This window comes from Miscanthus floridulus, chromosome 19, assembly GCF_019320115.1.
Source record: "Miscanthus floridulus cultivar M001 chromosome 19, ASM1932011v1, whole genome shotgun sequence".
In the NCBI taxonomy this organism is placed as follows: domain Eukaryota; kingdom Viridiplantae; phylum Streptophyta; class Magnoliopsida; order Poales; family Poaceae; genus Miscanthus; species Miscanthus floridulus.
The window spans coordinates 18,166,776-18,183,539 of record NC_089598.1 but is presented as its reverse complement, the minus strand read 5'-3'; the positions used below and the strand labels follow the sequence as shown (position 1 = coordinate 18,183,539).

Here is a 16,764-nt window from a genome sequence, read left to right as displayed (position 1 = left end):
GACTTTTATTTTGAGGTTATTATCCGTTCGCCACATGTTTTTAATTATCCTGAAGAAGAGAAATTCGATGTCGAGTGGGAGTGCTTATTCCAGCTATAACAGAAACGCTCTCTCGATACACAAATGTTGACGTTGTGGACTATGTAAGTACCCTACACGTACGATATTATAATTAACTACTCTCTCGGAACATAAATTGTTAACTTTTGAGCAATTCCCATGATTTTATATAGGTGTATAGCAAAATTTTGTATTCTAAAAAGCAAATGGGATAACATAGGCTTCTTGGACTCCTTGCGAGTCAATGAGAAGACATGTCTAGACCTCCATGGATGTGACGTGGAAGACCTGAAACATAGATTGATTGCTGTTTTCGACGAATTCAAGATGAAGAACAAAACCCACATACTTTTTGCCTACAACTACGAGTATGCGTTCTCGGCTTTTAATTTTATGCTTTTTTGTTCAGATTATTCGATAATTAGGATTCTGTGATTGCAGCCACCATTTCGTCTTCATTTGTGTTAATCTTGCTAAAAATTTGATCGAGGTATGGGACTCGAAAAAAAACCATTTCATCATCTAGATGCACTGGTGGCAGTACTGAATTAGTAAGCGATCCTAATAACATATTATTTTCTAATCACACATACTACTTTCTAACGTTTCTCCTTTTAATGTTGCTCAGTGTCCGAAAAGAAAATATATCGGTGGGATGCAGGTCCCATTCAAGGTTGTCGAAATGGAGGAGAAGTACCTAAAACAGTCGGCGAGAAACAATGAATGCGGGGTTTATATAATATGGGCAATGCTTCGCTACATCGGCGGGAAATCGAAAGAAGCCGATAAGTTGGTGTGTATAATCCCCATTTCATTTATGTCTGTTAATCATTCAACAAAATGATTTACTGATTTCTCTTTGGATATCATCTTTTTTGAACGACAGCGCAAGAAATATAACCACAAAATTAAAGACTGTTAGACATGGAGATCGTCGCGCTGCAATCGGAGCTGGCAAAATTCATCTTAGCTGAGACATTGAAAAAAGATGGAGTATTTTCCATTGCACAATCCATGAAGTTCAAGGACCAGTATGGCCTAGAGCGGCTCGTCAGATTATTGTAAGAAGTTCGAGAAGCATTGCACAATCTGTGAAGTCCGAGAACATTTGTTTTTTATTTTGAGGGATCGAGATCTTGATAAGAATATTTGAATTGTAACTGTAACATTTGTAATGTTTAATATTGATGGACCTGTCGTCTAAGTAGCATATATAAAGCGAAATCCGATTTCACGAAAAAATATAAATTAAAATAAATTATAAAATAATAAAATACGAACATGACATCACTGCCGATTAGGCTACGTTGGCTTAGCCATCACTGCCGGTTCTTGTCACAAACCGACAGTGATTCGTACGATAACACTGCCGGTTCAAATACAAACCGACAGTGTTGGTAGAAATGAGCTCTACCGGGTGGTCTTATGAACCGGCAGTGTTGGTGGAACTGAACTCTGTCGGTTGTGTAAAGAACTGGCAGTGAAATTGAAGAACACTGCCAGTTTATAGGAACCGTCAGTGATAGCTTACCCTCATCATTGCCGGTATGATTGTGCCGGTTTAAAATCCGACAGTGATGGGGTATTTTGAACCTGAAGTACTATTCTGACGTAGTGAGCTGTGTATCCCCGGTCCCGGCCAGCCTCGGGCCGCGCACATAGCCTGCGGGCTTTCCTCTCCCACTTCTTCACCCTTCGCGTCGATGCGTCGTGGGCGGCCAGCACCATCACAGCCGCGTTGTCGAGATCGCCGGCGATGACAATGCCGATGCGGGGCTTGTGGTGGCAGATGCTGGGGCTGAGGACGGCCGCCGGCGGTCGTTGACCTTGCCTACGCTGACCTTTTGCTTGTCCGCGTCGCGTTGTTGCTGCATAGCCTGCAAAGGCTTCGCACTATTGCGTTGAGGAAGGAGCTGCGAAGGGCGTAGCTGCATAGGCTGATGGTGCGGCTGCTGCTGCTCCTTGTCGTGGTCGCGCTCTTAGCGTCCATGTCTGCCGGCAGGGTGGCCACCATCACCGTAGACATGAAGGACTATAGGGCCAAGGGCAACGGCGTAGATGACGACACCAAGGTTGGATTGGACTTGGACTAGCTTTCTTCATCTTCGATCCATGTTCCATGCATCCATCCTCGACCTGCTGACTCTGATCTCTGAACAATGTCATTTCATGCAATGCTCACTAGTAGAGAAACGACCTTTGATCCAGCTCAAAATTTGGCTTTAGTCCCGGTATTTTTCACGCCCGGGACTAGAGAGACCTTTAGTCCCGGTTTGTAGCTCCAACCGGGACTAAAGGTCCCTGCCCAATGGCTACTGCGGCAGGCTTTTGCTGTAGGGGACCTTTAGTCCTGGTTGGAGCTACCAACTAGGACTAAAGGTTAACTTTTACTCCCGGTTGGTCCCTCCAACCGGAAGTAAAAGTCTACTCCTGGCCAGAGGCTCCATCCGGGACTAGAAAGGGACCTTTAGTCCCGGTTTCTGTCTCCAATCGGGACTAAAGGTCCCTATATAGCCCTTCTTCCTCCTCGAGCCCGAGCCACTTCGAGCTCAGTGTTCTTGCTTCATCGCCAGCCTCTCTTCTTCCTCATCGCTGGTAATCACAAGATTTCTTTAATTCCTCCATCGATTCTTCGGTTCTAAAGGTTACCAACTTTATACTCTCATGTTTCATCAGTAGCATATCTCATTTTGTGGACTAGATATATGTGGTTTTTTATGGTGGATTTTTTTATTTGTAAGCCATTTAAGCTCAAAATCACTTTAAAGTTTGCGTATTTGGATGAAGGAAGGTTAAAGTAGTTATTCAAAACTAGTATTCAGCTTTCATTTCTAGCATGCATAGCACACTTCATGGTTTAGAGATATAGAGAATTTTAGAGATTTTTTAATTTTATTTGTTTATAAAATGAGAAATTTATATTATATTAAAAATGAGTATAGAGAGTAGATGTCAACTGCTTTCGGGTCCTCGGCCTCTCATCGAGTTCCAAAGCGACTGAGGTCAGACCTCCCTCTCGTTGCATGCGGCAAGTGTGAGGAGAAGATTGTGATGGAGTACCAGGTGAGGAAGGAGTGTCCCAACAAGGGCCGTATCTTCTACAAGTGTTCGGATCGCAATGTGAGTTATTTTGTCACATTTAATGATTATGGTTAATTTATACTTATTTTCATGATGATTGTGATTAAAGTTCTAATTTTTTGTTTTAATTTCAGTGGGATGGCACTGGATGTTCAGGCTGGTACTGGGAGGAAGAGTATGTTGAACACGTGCAAAACTCTCTTGCACAGGCGGCTACGGCGGCTGATGAGGCAGTGATCCTACGGAAGAAGCCCATAGACGTTGAACAAACGCATGATCTGTCTGTTTTAGTTGGGATTGATCATGAAATCCTTATGCTGCTGAAGTGCATTTTAGCTTTAGTTTTTTAGTGGTAGTTGGGATTGTCTACATTGTAGCAAGACTTTCATAAATTAATACCTTGTGTGGTGGCATGCATGTCGTATAATTAACTAATTATGTTCTAGGTTTTAATATGGTATGTATGTCATGTAATGCAGATGAGCCGGCATTGGATGTACAATGCTGATCGCCGCTCCTAAGAGTTCATTGAGGGCATGCATTCTTTCTTACGTGTGGTCGAGGCAAACAAACGCGATGGTTTCATGTGCTGCCCATGTGCCATATGTAAGAATTTGAAGGAATATGCTAGCTCAAGGAGTCTTCATTCACACTTGTTGAAGTCGGGTTTCATGCCAAACTATATTTGTTGAACGAAGCATGAAGAAACCGGGGTTGTAATGGAAGAAGGTGAAGAAGAACAATGGGACAATGATGACATTATTGCTGAATATGGTGCCTTCAATGATACTGCAATGGGGGAAGCTAAAGAAGAGGTAGTGGCAGAAGATGAGCCCACTGATGATCTTGGTCAGGCCATTCATGACGCACAAAGAGAATGCGAAAGTGAAAAGGAGAAGATCAAGTTCGAGCGCATGCTAGAGGATCACAAGAAATTGCTATACCCAACTTGTGATGCGGGATAGAAAAAGTTAGGTACCACACTAGAATTACTACAATGGAAGGCAAAGAATGGTGTATCTGACAAGGGATTTGGGGAGTTACTGAAAATCCAAAAGAAGATGCTTCCGAAGGATAACGAATTGCCCGTCACTACGTACAAAGCAAAATAGGTAGTCTGCCCTTTGGGATTAGAAATCCAGAAGATACATGCATGTCCTAATGACTGCATCCTCTACCGTGGCGAGGAGTATAGGAAGTTAGATGCATGCCCGGTATGTCATGCATCACGGTATAAGATCAGGCGAGATGACCCTGGTGATGTTGAGGGCGAATGTCCCACGAAGAAAATCCCTGCCAAGATTATGTGGTATGCTCCTATAATACCACACTTGAAACGTCTGTTTAGAAACAAAGACCATGCAAAGTTATTGCGATGGCACAAAGAAGACCATAATGTAGACTATATGTTGAGACACCCTGCTGATGGTTCCCAGTGGAGAGCAATCGATAGAGAATTCTCGGAGTTTGCAAATGACGCAAAAAACTTAAGGTTTGCTTTGAGTACGAATGGTATGAATCCTTTCGGGGAGCAGAGCAGTAGTCATAGCACTTGGCCTATTACTCTATGTATCTACAACCTTCCTCCTTGGTTATGCATGAAGCATAAGTTTATTATGATGCCAGTGCTCATCCAAGGCCCAAGGCAACCTGGCAACGACATCGATGTGTACCTGAGGCCACTAGTTGAAGAACTTCTACTTTTGTGGAACAGACCAGGTGTACATGTGTGGGATAAGCACAAACAGGAGCACTTTGACCTGCGAGCATTGTTGTTCGTAACAATCAATGATTGGCCTGCTCTAAGTAATATTTCAGGACAATCAAACAAGGGATATAATGCATGCACACACTGTTTCGATGACATTAAAGGCATATTCTTGAAAAAATGTTGAAAGGTCATGTACCTTGGCCATCGTCGATTTCTTCCTACGAATCACCCCCTAAGAAAGAAAGGCAAGCATTTTAAAGGTAAGGCAGACCACCAGACCAAGCCGGGCAACCGAACTGGTGAGGATGTACTCAATATGGTCAAGGATGTGAAAGTAGTATTTGGAAAAGCACATGGCAGCGAACCTATTCCGAACGACGCCGACGGTCACGCACCCATGTGGAAGAAGAAGTCCATATTTTGGGAGCTACCCTATTGGCAAGTCCTAGAGGTCCGTAGCGCGATCAACGTGATGCACCTGACGAAGAATCTTTGTGTGAACCTGCTAGGCTTCATGGGTGTGTATGGGAAGCCTAAGGACACACTTGAAGCACGACAGGACCTGCGATTTTTGAAAGAACGAGACAACCTACATCCAGAGAAGATAGATGATGGATGCCATTACTTAAGTCCTGCCAGCTACACTCTTAGCAAAGAAGAGAAGGAAAGCATGTTTGAATGCCTAGCAAGCATCAAGGTACCATCTGGATTCTTCTCAAATATAAAGGGTATAATAAATGTGCCAGAGAAGAAATTCCTAAACTTAAAGTCCCATGATTGCCATGTGCTCATGACGCAATTGCTTCCAGTTGCATTAAGAGGAATTCTACCTCCAAATGTACGTCTAGCCACCGTGAAGCTATGTGCATTCCTCAATGCAATTTCTTAGAAGGCAATCGATCTAATGGATCTAGCGAAACTACATAATGATGTGGTTCAATGTCTTGTCAGCTTTGAGTTAGTGTTCTCTCCTTCCTTCTTTAATATCATGACACACCTCTTAGGTCACCTGGTCAAGGAGATTAGCATTCTCGGTCCTATGTTCCTGCACAACATGTTCCCCTTTGAGAGGTTCGTGGGAGTCCTAAAGAAATATGTTCATAACTATGCTCGGCCAGAAGGAAGCATCGCTAAGGGCTATGGAACAGAGGAGGTCATTGAGTTTTGTGTTGACTTTATTCCCGACCTTGACCCGATTGGTGTTCCTGAATTACGACACGAGGGGAGACTAAGTGGAAAGGGGACACTAGGGAAGAAAACATATATTGGTATGTAGGACAATTATTTTAATAAAGCACACTACACAGTTCTGCAAAACTCCTCCTTGGTGGATCCGTATATTGAGACACATAAAGAGTTTCTCTGATCCGAGTTTCTAGGGAAGTCTAAAGCTTGGATTACGCGTCAGCACATGGAAACTTTTAGCGACTGGTTGCGAAAAGAATATCAGGGTGATGAGAGTATTGATGAGCAACTATATTTGTTGGCTAGGCAGCCATCATGGCATATCCTCACATACAAAGAGTACGAGATAAATGGAAATACATTTTATATAGTAGCCCAAGATAAAAGGAGCACCAACCAAAACAGTGGTGTCCGCATAGATGCCACCGACCCTAATGGAAATAAGCAAACATATTATGGCCGCATAGAGGAGATATGAGAACTAAACTATGCACCTACTTTTAAGGTACCTTAGTTCAAGTGCCAATGGGTAAAGGCGACTGGAGGCGGGGTAGCAGTCGACAACCAGTATGGAATGACAACCGTGGACCTCAACAATATTGGGTACAAAGACGAACCGTTCGTCCTTGCCAAGGATGTGAATCAGGTGTTCTATGTCAAGGACATGTCTACAAAACCGAAGAGAGGGAAAAACAACAACGACCCAATCAATGAGCCAAAGCGCCACATAGTTCTTTCAGGAAAAAGAAACATCGTCGGAATTGAAGACAAGTCAGACATATCAGAAGATTATAAAAAAGGATGACCGAATTCCACCCATCACAGTGAACAAAGACCCAAGCATCCAACTAAATGATGAGGACACTCCATGGTTACGGCGTGATCATAACCAAGGGATATATGTTAAAAAGAAGTTCACTACTGTGTCCGCTTGATATATATAGTGTATTCATATTTCTGTCGTGTATTCATATTTTCTACCATTTAAATGAATTTTTTGCTTGACGGTGGATTTCCTGTGGAGAATGTGTGATGAAAAAACAAATGATCAACGTCAATAAGATGTGAAAACTAATTTCCTATCGAAAAGCAATAATTTTAATGATTTTAATTAAGTAGTACATTTTTGCATGGTGAAAATTATGATTATTATTTACACTATGTTAAATATTTATACGATAAAACAAAAGAGTTTAGGTTACAGATTTTTCTTATGTACAATAATGCAAAACTAGGTCCCGGAATTCTTTTTGTATTTTTTTGCTAATATTTTATTTACTAGGCAATTAACAACTCTCTGCATATTTATATAAAAGAAATATATAAAAAAGGAAAAACTTCTACAAACTAGCGGGAAGCCAAACTGCAGCCCACCTTTACTCCCGGGTGGACCAACCAGGTCAGACCTTTAGTCCCGGTTCTAACAATCACCCGGGACTAAAGAACCTTTAGTCCCAGTTCTAACCATCACCCGGGACTACTAAAGATGGGCTGCGTTTTCGCGGCCCGCCAAAATCCCCTTTACTCCCGGGCCGTGGCTACACCCGGGACTAAAGGTTAGACCTTTAGTCCTAATTCTAACCATCACCCGGGACTAAAGAACCTTTAGTCCCGGTTCTAACAATCACCGGGGACTACATGTCCCCCTTTATAAACCACGCCATTCTCCCTTAGTTCTCTTCCTCTTTGTCTCCGCCGCCTTCTTCTCCAACCGGATCCAGTAGCCGCCAAGCCTTCTTCTCCGTCACCTCATCTTCTCCACCGGATCGATCCGATCCAGCAGCGCCACCGCCCCTAGGCGACCACCCTAGCCTCGCCTCGTCACCCACGCACGCTATCACCGGCCCCACGCGCACGCGCGCTTCTTCTCCGGCCGGCCAGCGCACGCCTTGCGTCGTCCTTGTCCCCGGCCCACCTCGCCCCCAAGAGGTTCAAGGTTCTTCGAGGTGTCTATCTCCTCCAATTCATCCCCTTCTTCATCCTCCTCTCTGTGCTATGTTTGAACTTTGAAGCCCTCGTTCTTATGTTAGATCTACGAGACGCAGTCTTCTCCAAGATCAGCAGCAGGCCATAGCATCTCTATTACGACACGTCTTCTCCAGGTTTGGCCCAGTCTCCCTCTTCCTCTGCACTCTCTTGCTATTGTATGGCCAACTCGTTCAGTGCCATTGCACAATGAATGTATCGCTTCAATTTGGTGCTAGCTAGTAGCCTTTGCAATTAGTGCATACTTCTATTTATATGTTAGGCTCCTTGGTGCTAGAATGTGGGCAACTGAGGCCATGAATTCATACTGATATTTATGCTTGTGTCTGGCCCTATGTAATATGTATTTGCATGTGCATGTCGATGATCAAATTAAATGGCAAAGACGTGTACCACTGTTATTACCGGTCAATCACCCATGCCACTTGAGGTTGAGGGTAACAATTTAGCTAGTATGCTACTTTAGCATGGCGATATTTGATTTCACCTAACCATACTTACTGCTCTTAAGAGGTAAAGCTCGAATGGATGGGCTTTCCTGCAACCATATTTACCATCGGCATGTGATCCGTGACTAGAATATTCTTTCTGATTGTAGGAATAGTGATAGCTTCCCAGTCCTGTAATGAAACAGATTATTACTGTTTTTTAGTAAAGTCTAAGTCTCTAACATGTTTTTTGGCTGTAGGAGCTGGACTTCACGTTTGACACCTTGGATGTGAGCCACCGCCGCCACCATATATAATCCGTTTATGATGGATTAATTGCTCCAACCTTTTGTAATCAGATGGATGCGTGTGCCGAGCCCTCGTGCCGGCAATCTTGTAATGCGATTTTGCGCTGAGCCATCGAGCTCAGTGGAGCACGGGCGTGGCCCGGTGTCTCATCGTTTCCTCCTTTTTGCGCGGTAGCTTATGACGACGCTGGCCCCCAGATCCGAGACGTTCGACGACGTTCGTGATGTTGTAGCAGCAGGGCATGTAGTTCTCATACTCGGGCGGGCATACCTCCGCCTCCTTGGCGTGGACTAGTTAGAAAATTGTAGAAAATCCATACTAGTTGAACTTGTGGACCGTGTTCATCTCGGCTAGCATGTTCTCTGCCGAGCGGTAACGGACGTCAAGGAGGAGCTTTGATTCTACGAGGGAGAGCGGCAACGGTCGTGGAAGACCGTGTTCCCTTCCTCATAGAATCGGAGCTCTTCCGTGGCCAAGTACGGTGCCGCCCGGTGGAGAAATGCCCGCCGAGATGATCACGTAAGCAATGTCAACTAGTACGGAAGCTTACGTGATCTTAGAAGATGTGTGAGGTCATGAGAGTGTGTGTTTTTTCTTAATTTTATCAAGCAGGTCACTTAGAATTAATTTTTCCATGAAACGCCCGCGAGCTCGTTGATGTCGAGCAGGTCACTTAGAATTAATTTTTCCATGAAATGAAATACTTAGAAATCACGCCTTTTATTTTTTAGAATCAATTTTTCCATGAAATGAAAAACTTAGAAAATTGTTAGAAAATTGTAGAAAATCCGTACTAGTTGAACTTGCGGACCGTGTTCATCTCGGCTAGCATGTTCTATGCCGAGCGGTAATGGACGTCAAGGAGGAGCTTTGATTCTACGAGGGAGAGCGGCAACGGTCGTGAAAGACCGTGTTCCCTTTCTCGTAGAATCGGAGCTCTTCCGTGGCCAAGTACGGTGCCGTTCGGTGGAGAAATGCTCGCCGAGATGATCACATAACCAAGGTCAACTAGTATGGATGATTATTTATTTAAACATGTTTTTGAGCTAGAATTTGATGGATATTTGATAGATATAGTTTTTATTTTTTATAGATATATCTTGTGGTGTAAAAGCTAGATGGCTGCCCGAGAGACAACATGGATGAAGAAATGATGGATATTATCAATACCGGCACTCAATTTGCCGATGGTGACCAGCAGGATGTAGATGACGGGAGTCAATACCTGGCTCTTGAAGATAACCAAGAAAATATTGTGCAAGAAAATACTAGCGAGGTATATATATATTTATATATATATATGAATATAATATATATATATATATATATTTGAATATCTATCTTCTATTATGTGTACACATGATATTTATTTATTCTTTTTTATACGTAGCCCTCTGGATCGACGACCACAACGGCGAAAAGCAAAAATATTTGAGGCCCAAAAAAGTCATTGGAGGGGCGCTACATAATATCGGAATTCAATATCGAGACAGGCGAACCACTCGGTCCACATGCAAGGAAATTCGTGCAACATTGTGGGTGCCTTGTAAGGGACAGACTTCCGATCAGTGCCCGTGAATGAAAGCAAAAGATCAACGAGCCTCATGTTAGTTTTGTCTCTGATCTTGATAAGAATTTAATTTGGGATGATATCCTTCAACATTTCACGTTGCAAAGCGGATGATTATGATGCTATCAACGATGATGAATTGAAGGAACTAGTTCAAAAGTGGTCTATGAAGAAGATGGCCACACAATTTTAGACTTGGAAGAAATCCCTATACACGAAATACGTCAAGAAGAACCTAACGCCCAATTTCAATACTAGTGGCCCGCTCGCGAAGTTGAGGCCCTACTGGAATGATTTTGTGCAGTACAAGACATCGGAAGAGAGTGAGGAATGGGTGAGAAGGAACCAAGAGAATGCCCGACAGAAGGTATACCACCATGGCATGGGATCAGGTGGCTACGCGACTACCATTCCCAGGTGGGAAAAAATGGAAGCGAACATTCTTGCCAAGGGTATCACACCAGAATCACTCAATTGGCCCAAACGCGCGAAGAATTGGCTTTTCGCTCATGGGGGAAGATTGGACCTAGAGACCGAGAAGCTGGTTCATGGCCCAAAACTCGAAAGAGCAACACAAAGATTTTCTTATGCTCTACAAGCTAAAGCTATTGGTGCGTTCAGGCCCAATAGAGAGAAGGATGAACTGACGTATGCCATTGGGACTGCTGAACACAGTGGCCGAACGAGAGGTTTAGGACGAAATATTTCTTAGAAGCATGGTTTCCCTAACAACAGAGATACCTACAGAATCCGGCAGAGAAGGAAGGATGAGGATGCTGCGTGGATCAGCAGGTTGGAGGAATATGTTCGTGAGTCACGGGAGGCGTTGCTTCAAGCACAGGAGCGCGAAAAAGACATGCAAGCTAGAATGTAGGATGAAATCATAAAGCAAGTACAAATAGCAATGAGTGCCCAAAGGCAGGCATCAGATCCAGGAATCAACATTAATATTAGCCCCCCTGATCAGTTGAAAAGTAGCTGCGCTTCCACGGAGTTGCCAAATCAAGTTGACGCAATGCTACGTTTCCCCGTGGATGACATCACTGCACCGTTTACATCATGTGAGCTACATATTCCAAAAAAGAATGCCACAATCATGGCGGCTCTCGATGTTTTTTCTCCTCTAGATCCTACCAAGACACCAAGAATTCATGGGACAATAATACCACCTGGATATGTTAGCATCTCAGTGGATAGAGTTAACAAAGGTTTTAGTGATCTGGCTCTTAACATTCCAGAAGGTGATGGGGAGAAGACTCTAGGAGAAGCAGAGAAGACATTCATACTATGGCACAAGCGCTACATCATTATTCCTGGGGTCTCTAGTCCACCGCTGCTTCCTCAACTACCAGACAATAGGTGCGGACAAAAGTGAACGAAACAATTTTTTCACTAATTTTCTATTGACATGCATGATTAATAATAACAATATTTCTTATACCTAATTATTCTTTTTTGTACTCACACAGCAGGGCCTTCGCCAACCTAAGTCTAATTATTCAATCTCCAGATCATCATAGTGCTCCGAGCAATGATTATGCAACGCCGCCACCGCCGCCACCTCCAATGAGGTCTCCAACGGCTGCCCCGCCTCCCTTCGTGACCAAGAAGCAACCAGCTCCTAAGAGGTCCGTCCCGTAAACGAAGTCATTGGCTCACCAGCCGGCAAAGAAGAAAGCCTCCTCTAATCCAGTTATTCCCCAAAAACTGACTTACGAGAAAAGTGAAAAGGAATTAAATGATGCAGTACAAAAAGATGTGAGCAGTTTCTTCGAAAAAGTAAGAAAGCAACGAGAAGCGAGGGAGAACCCGGAGAAACCGTACTTCTACCTACCTCCAGATCTTCTAAGAAAGAAGGTGGACCAGAAAAAGCGGGAATCTCAAAAGACCCTGCCAAAATCGGACTATGACCGCTCTCTCACCAAGTCATTTGAGGCGAAGTAGAAAAAGACTAGAGCAAGGAAAGGTGTTGCACAACTCGGACAACAATCGTAATAATCAGTCCCCCCTCTTGTCATTCGTAATGAATATGGTTCAAACTTAGACGTACTGGACGTCGATTTTGAGGACCTGACTCGGTTTTACGAGGATACCGGTTTGGACCTTGCCCAAGTGCACGCTAAAGGACCATCTGCTCTGAAAGTGGATTCTTGGAAAAAATTTGAACATGGAAAGAGTCTATACAACCTTGAGGCCTTAGGTGAACTGGGTACGCAAATGTACCTGCTAAACAAGTGATACATGGCGGTGTGTGAACGGGGAGAGACCTTTATTTCTGTCAGAGTTAGAAACCAACATTACTTCCGTGCAGATGACGTTATATATGTCGAGTTTTCAGAATTACACCAACTATGCCACCTGGACTCTCTCGACAAAAATCTCATTAGCTGCTATTGTCTATAAGTGTGATTATTTTCTACTATTAAAGTGTGTATATATAAAGCTACATGTATATATATAAATTATATATCCTCACACTATATTTTTATATATGCAGATATGAGATGACAGGGCGCCGCGTCCTGGCCCTTCAACGAGTGCCCTTTCCGCAAGGACTGCAAAGTCCTGCCCACCGTAAGCACGCAGCTACTAGCTTCTTCTTCTTGTCCGTCTCCGAAAGATGCATGGGCCTCTGACGACTGACAAGCCATCGACCGTCTGTCATGCATGCATACATGCACAGAGCGTGCGGGTCGTCAACAGCCGGAACACGGCGGTGCGCGACGTGACGTCGGTGAACCCCAAGTTCTTCCACATCGCGCTGCTGCAGGCGAAGAACGTCCGGATGAGCGGGCTCCGGATCAGCGCGCCGCCCGACGGCCCCAACACGGACACGGCATCCACATCGAGCGCAGCGCCGGGATGTCCATCACGGACGCGCGCATCGGCACGGGCGACGACTGCATCTCCATCGGCCAGGGAAACGACGGCGTGGACGTGGCACGCGTCCGGTGCGGCCCGGGCCACGGCATGAGCGTCGGCAGCCTCGGCCGGTACGCCGGCGAGGGCGACGTCACGCGGGTGCACGTCCGCGACGTCGTCTTCACCGGCACCCACAACGACGTCCGCATCAAGACGTGGGAGAACTCCCCCATCAAGAGCAGCGCCGCGCACATGCTCTTCGAGAACTTGCTCATGGAGGACGTCCGGAACCCCATCATCATCGACCAGATGTACTGCCCCTACTACAACTGCGAGCACAAGGTACCTGCATGCTCTATACGTGTACGACGTCGTGGCGCGCCATGTCGCCGCCATTGGTGACTACATCTCATGTGCTTGTGAAAAAATGTTGCTCGCGCGCATTGCATGCAGTACGGGCATGTTTGGTTGGAAGCCTGGATGACTTGCCTGGAGAAAAGTGTTGCCTGAGAGTTGCCTGGAATTCTGAGAGAATCTGCCTGGCCAGGCAAGTTGAGAGTTATTCGTTTGGTTAGATGCCTGGCCTGAGAAAGCTAATGAATAGAGATCATGTGTTTTCTTATCTGCTGGAGAGGTAATTAATTCATTTTCTTAATTAATAATACCTCAAATATACACAAATAAACATACGGTGACAAAATAAAAACAGATAAGTGAGTTTTTTAATTTATAATATGCTTAAATTAATGTGTTTTTTATTTATCTTTGTATAGTTAACATGTATTTTCATAATCTGATTAACCAAAATATATAATTTAGTAAATTATTGTTGTCCGTGTTTAATATTAGATAATCACGTTTAATAAGATTAAATAGGAAATATATTGATAAATTATGTCTTTTAGTATAATATATGATTTTAATACTTTTGATTAAATAATGTGAGGATAAATAAAAAATAAGTAATCAATATAAGAAATCTTAATCTGGATTTGGAAAAAATAATGGTTATGAACAGTAAAATATTTATTTATTTACATTAAATTAAATAATTGTATTTTGCATACTAATCTTTGTGTGACAAAATGTGCACAGTATCGATACAACATTTTTAATTTTTATTAGTACATACGATTAGTATACACTGTGACTCACTACGTATGGTATAGATTACCTTATCTTTTTTAGTTAGTAAGATTGAAAAAAAATCTAACTAAATGACTCTTGTACATATATTTAACATAAAAGTATTTACATAATTCGATGAAAAATAAGTACCATTAATATATGATGATTTTTTTCATTGCATCTTAACTGGTCACGGATACTTGATATAGCTAGCTAAAAAGGAATCCAGAGTTCAACAGGTGCACGTATACCTTAATTAAATAGCTAATGCAAGGTAACTAATCAGGCAAGGAAGCAGCGGCAGCCAGGCGACCATTTTCATGCGCCTGAGCCTGGCGGCGATGCCTGGGACAGGCAGGTCACCAGGGCTGCAACCAAATAAGGTGCAGGCAGCTCTCCGGCAGGCTACAGGCGAGGCACTTCACTCCCAGGGTTCAATCCAAACAGCCCCTACGTGTCCGGGGTGACGCTCCAGGACATCCAGTTCAAGAACATCAAGGGCACGACGACGACGCCGGTGGCGGTGATGCTCCGGTGCGGCGTGCCGTGCCAGGGCTTGGTGCTGCAGGACGTGGACCTCACGTACATGGGGCAGGGCGGCACGTCGGCCAAGTGCGAGAACGCCACGGCCAAGTACGTCGGCTAACAGTTCCCCAAGCCCTGCACCTAGCTGGCAGCCGACGATTTTTTTTCGCGCGTGGCCTGCTGGCCGCGAGCGATGTGCGCGCGGGACGGTGAGCGCGTGCGCGCGTGCGATATGATTTTCTGTTGCGATATGTTAATGTGTTCTCCAACCTGGTGTACCTAAGGACTAAGGTAGCTTAGCTCCGATGCGTTGTGAAGTGAGCTTTGATTCTTTGACCGTGTTTATCTAGATGTCTGTCATTTCCAGTTTGTTGTTTCTTTTTGCTGTTTCCTGATAACCGATAATGCTGGAACACACGGCCATCCGTGAAGGCGTGTTCGGTCCAGACGGCTTGTTTCCCGGCCAGTCCTTCCCCACTCCACCTTCAGTACGACACGGTTTTTCTAAAAAATTAAAAACACGCTGACATTTTCTTTCCCCACTGCCGCACGCATGCGACCGCCGTGGGCGCATCCACCGCGCCGCCTGTCCGCCGCTGGCCTTCTCCAACGCGGCGGCCTTCTCCGGTCATGGCCTTCCCGTCCGAACGCCGCGCACCCATCCTGTGCCGCTCGCTTCCGCCCATCACGCGCGCCGCCCGCCCGCCCGAGCCAAGCTCGGTGCTGCTAGCGATGGGTGGTGCTCGCGCGCGGTGCTGGTTCCGACACAGATGGTTGGAATCGCTCAGCCCTGGGCTCCCCCATGTTGCAAGCGCATGTTTCAATTATTTCAGATATATTCGTAGGTATGTTTCAAGTGTTTTATGTGTATGTTGCAAAAGTAGATCAGAATGTTGCATATGTTGCCATGATTGTACACGTATGTTGCAAGTGCATTTCCCAATTTTTCATCTGTTTTTTCAGACGTATGTTGCAAGTGTGTTTATCTAGATGTCTGCATATGTTTCACACATATGTTGCAAGTGTTTTATCTGGATGTTGCATGTCTTTAATTGTTTTTAAAGTGTTTTTCATGTGTTTCAAACGCATGTTTCGAATGTTTCAGCTATTTCGTACGTATGTTGTAATTGTTTCATCTGAATATTTCAAAAGTAGATCGAGAGTGTTGTGCATGTTGCAATATGAGCCACTTGCTGCAGCCGCTAGGGCGCCGTGCATGGAGGGGAGCGGCGCAACAGGCATGGAGGGACGCGGGAAGAAGGGAAGCGTGGGGGAGCGGCCCAGGCAGGCCCCACCTATGCGTGCAGCGGGCGTTTGCGTGGGTGCTCGGACGCGCGGGGTCCGTCCAGACGTCCGGGCTAGTTCTGCCCTCTTGATAATGATTACCAGATTTTTTGTGGTAACGAATTGGTGATCTATGGAGACAAAATGGGGAAATGGCATGGCAAGAAAGGTGATTTAAGAGCATTGCGTTATACCTAAACTTCGTCCTGCTCTAAAGACTCTCAAAGATTTACGGCTACATCTGTAATTCTGCTTAGGGGCTAACAACAAAAACTGACAATAAGCGATCTTGTTAACTACCAAAATCTAAATACTATGCTGATTATATTGCTGACTAGACTACATGGCGTATCGACAGAAAAACAATCTATCGGTTATAAGGGATTAGAAGTGCCACGTCCCTTCATGGATTGATGTTGCATTCGCGCAAGTTTGTTCATAATCCAGGTGCTTAGACCTGTGTCGAACTCAAATAAGAAGTGCTGAACTTACATAGGACCGCAACTAGCATCTAACACTGTCTAATTGGAAACAGAAATTGCTAGTATATAATCCAAGAACAAGACACAATGAAGCAGCAAAAAGTGCTCGTTAGCTATAGTCTCAGGGGGAGGCAATGAAGATCCGTAGTAAGG

At 44.5% G+C, this 16,764-nt stretch overlaps 1 protein-coding gene across 1 annotated transcript in view; it reads left to right on the top strand.

The window, feature by feature from the left end:
• LOC136528210 (exopolygalacturonase-like) overlaps window positions 1-14,966 on the top strand; it is a 269,570-nt gene extending 254,604 nt beyond the window's left edge. The window contains exons 3-4 of the mRNA XM_066521140.1: window positions 13,175-13,534; window positions 14,772-14,966. Coding sequence (XP_066377237.1) covers window positions 13,175-13,534; window positions 14,772-14,966 — 555 coding nt within the window. The remainder of the gene's footprint in view (window positions 1-13,174; window positions 13,535-14,771) is intronic.
• The last annotated feature ends 1,798 nt before the right edge of the window (window positions 14,967-16,764 follow it).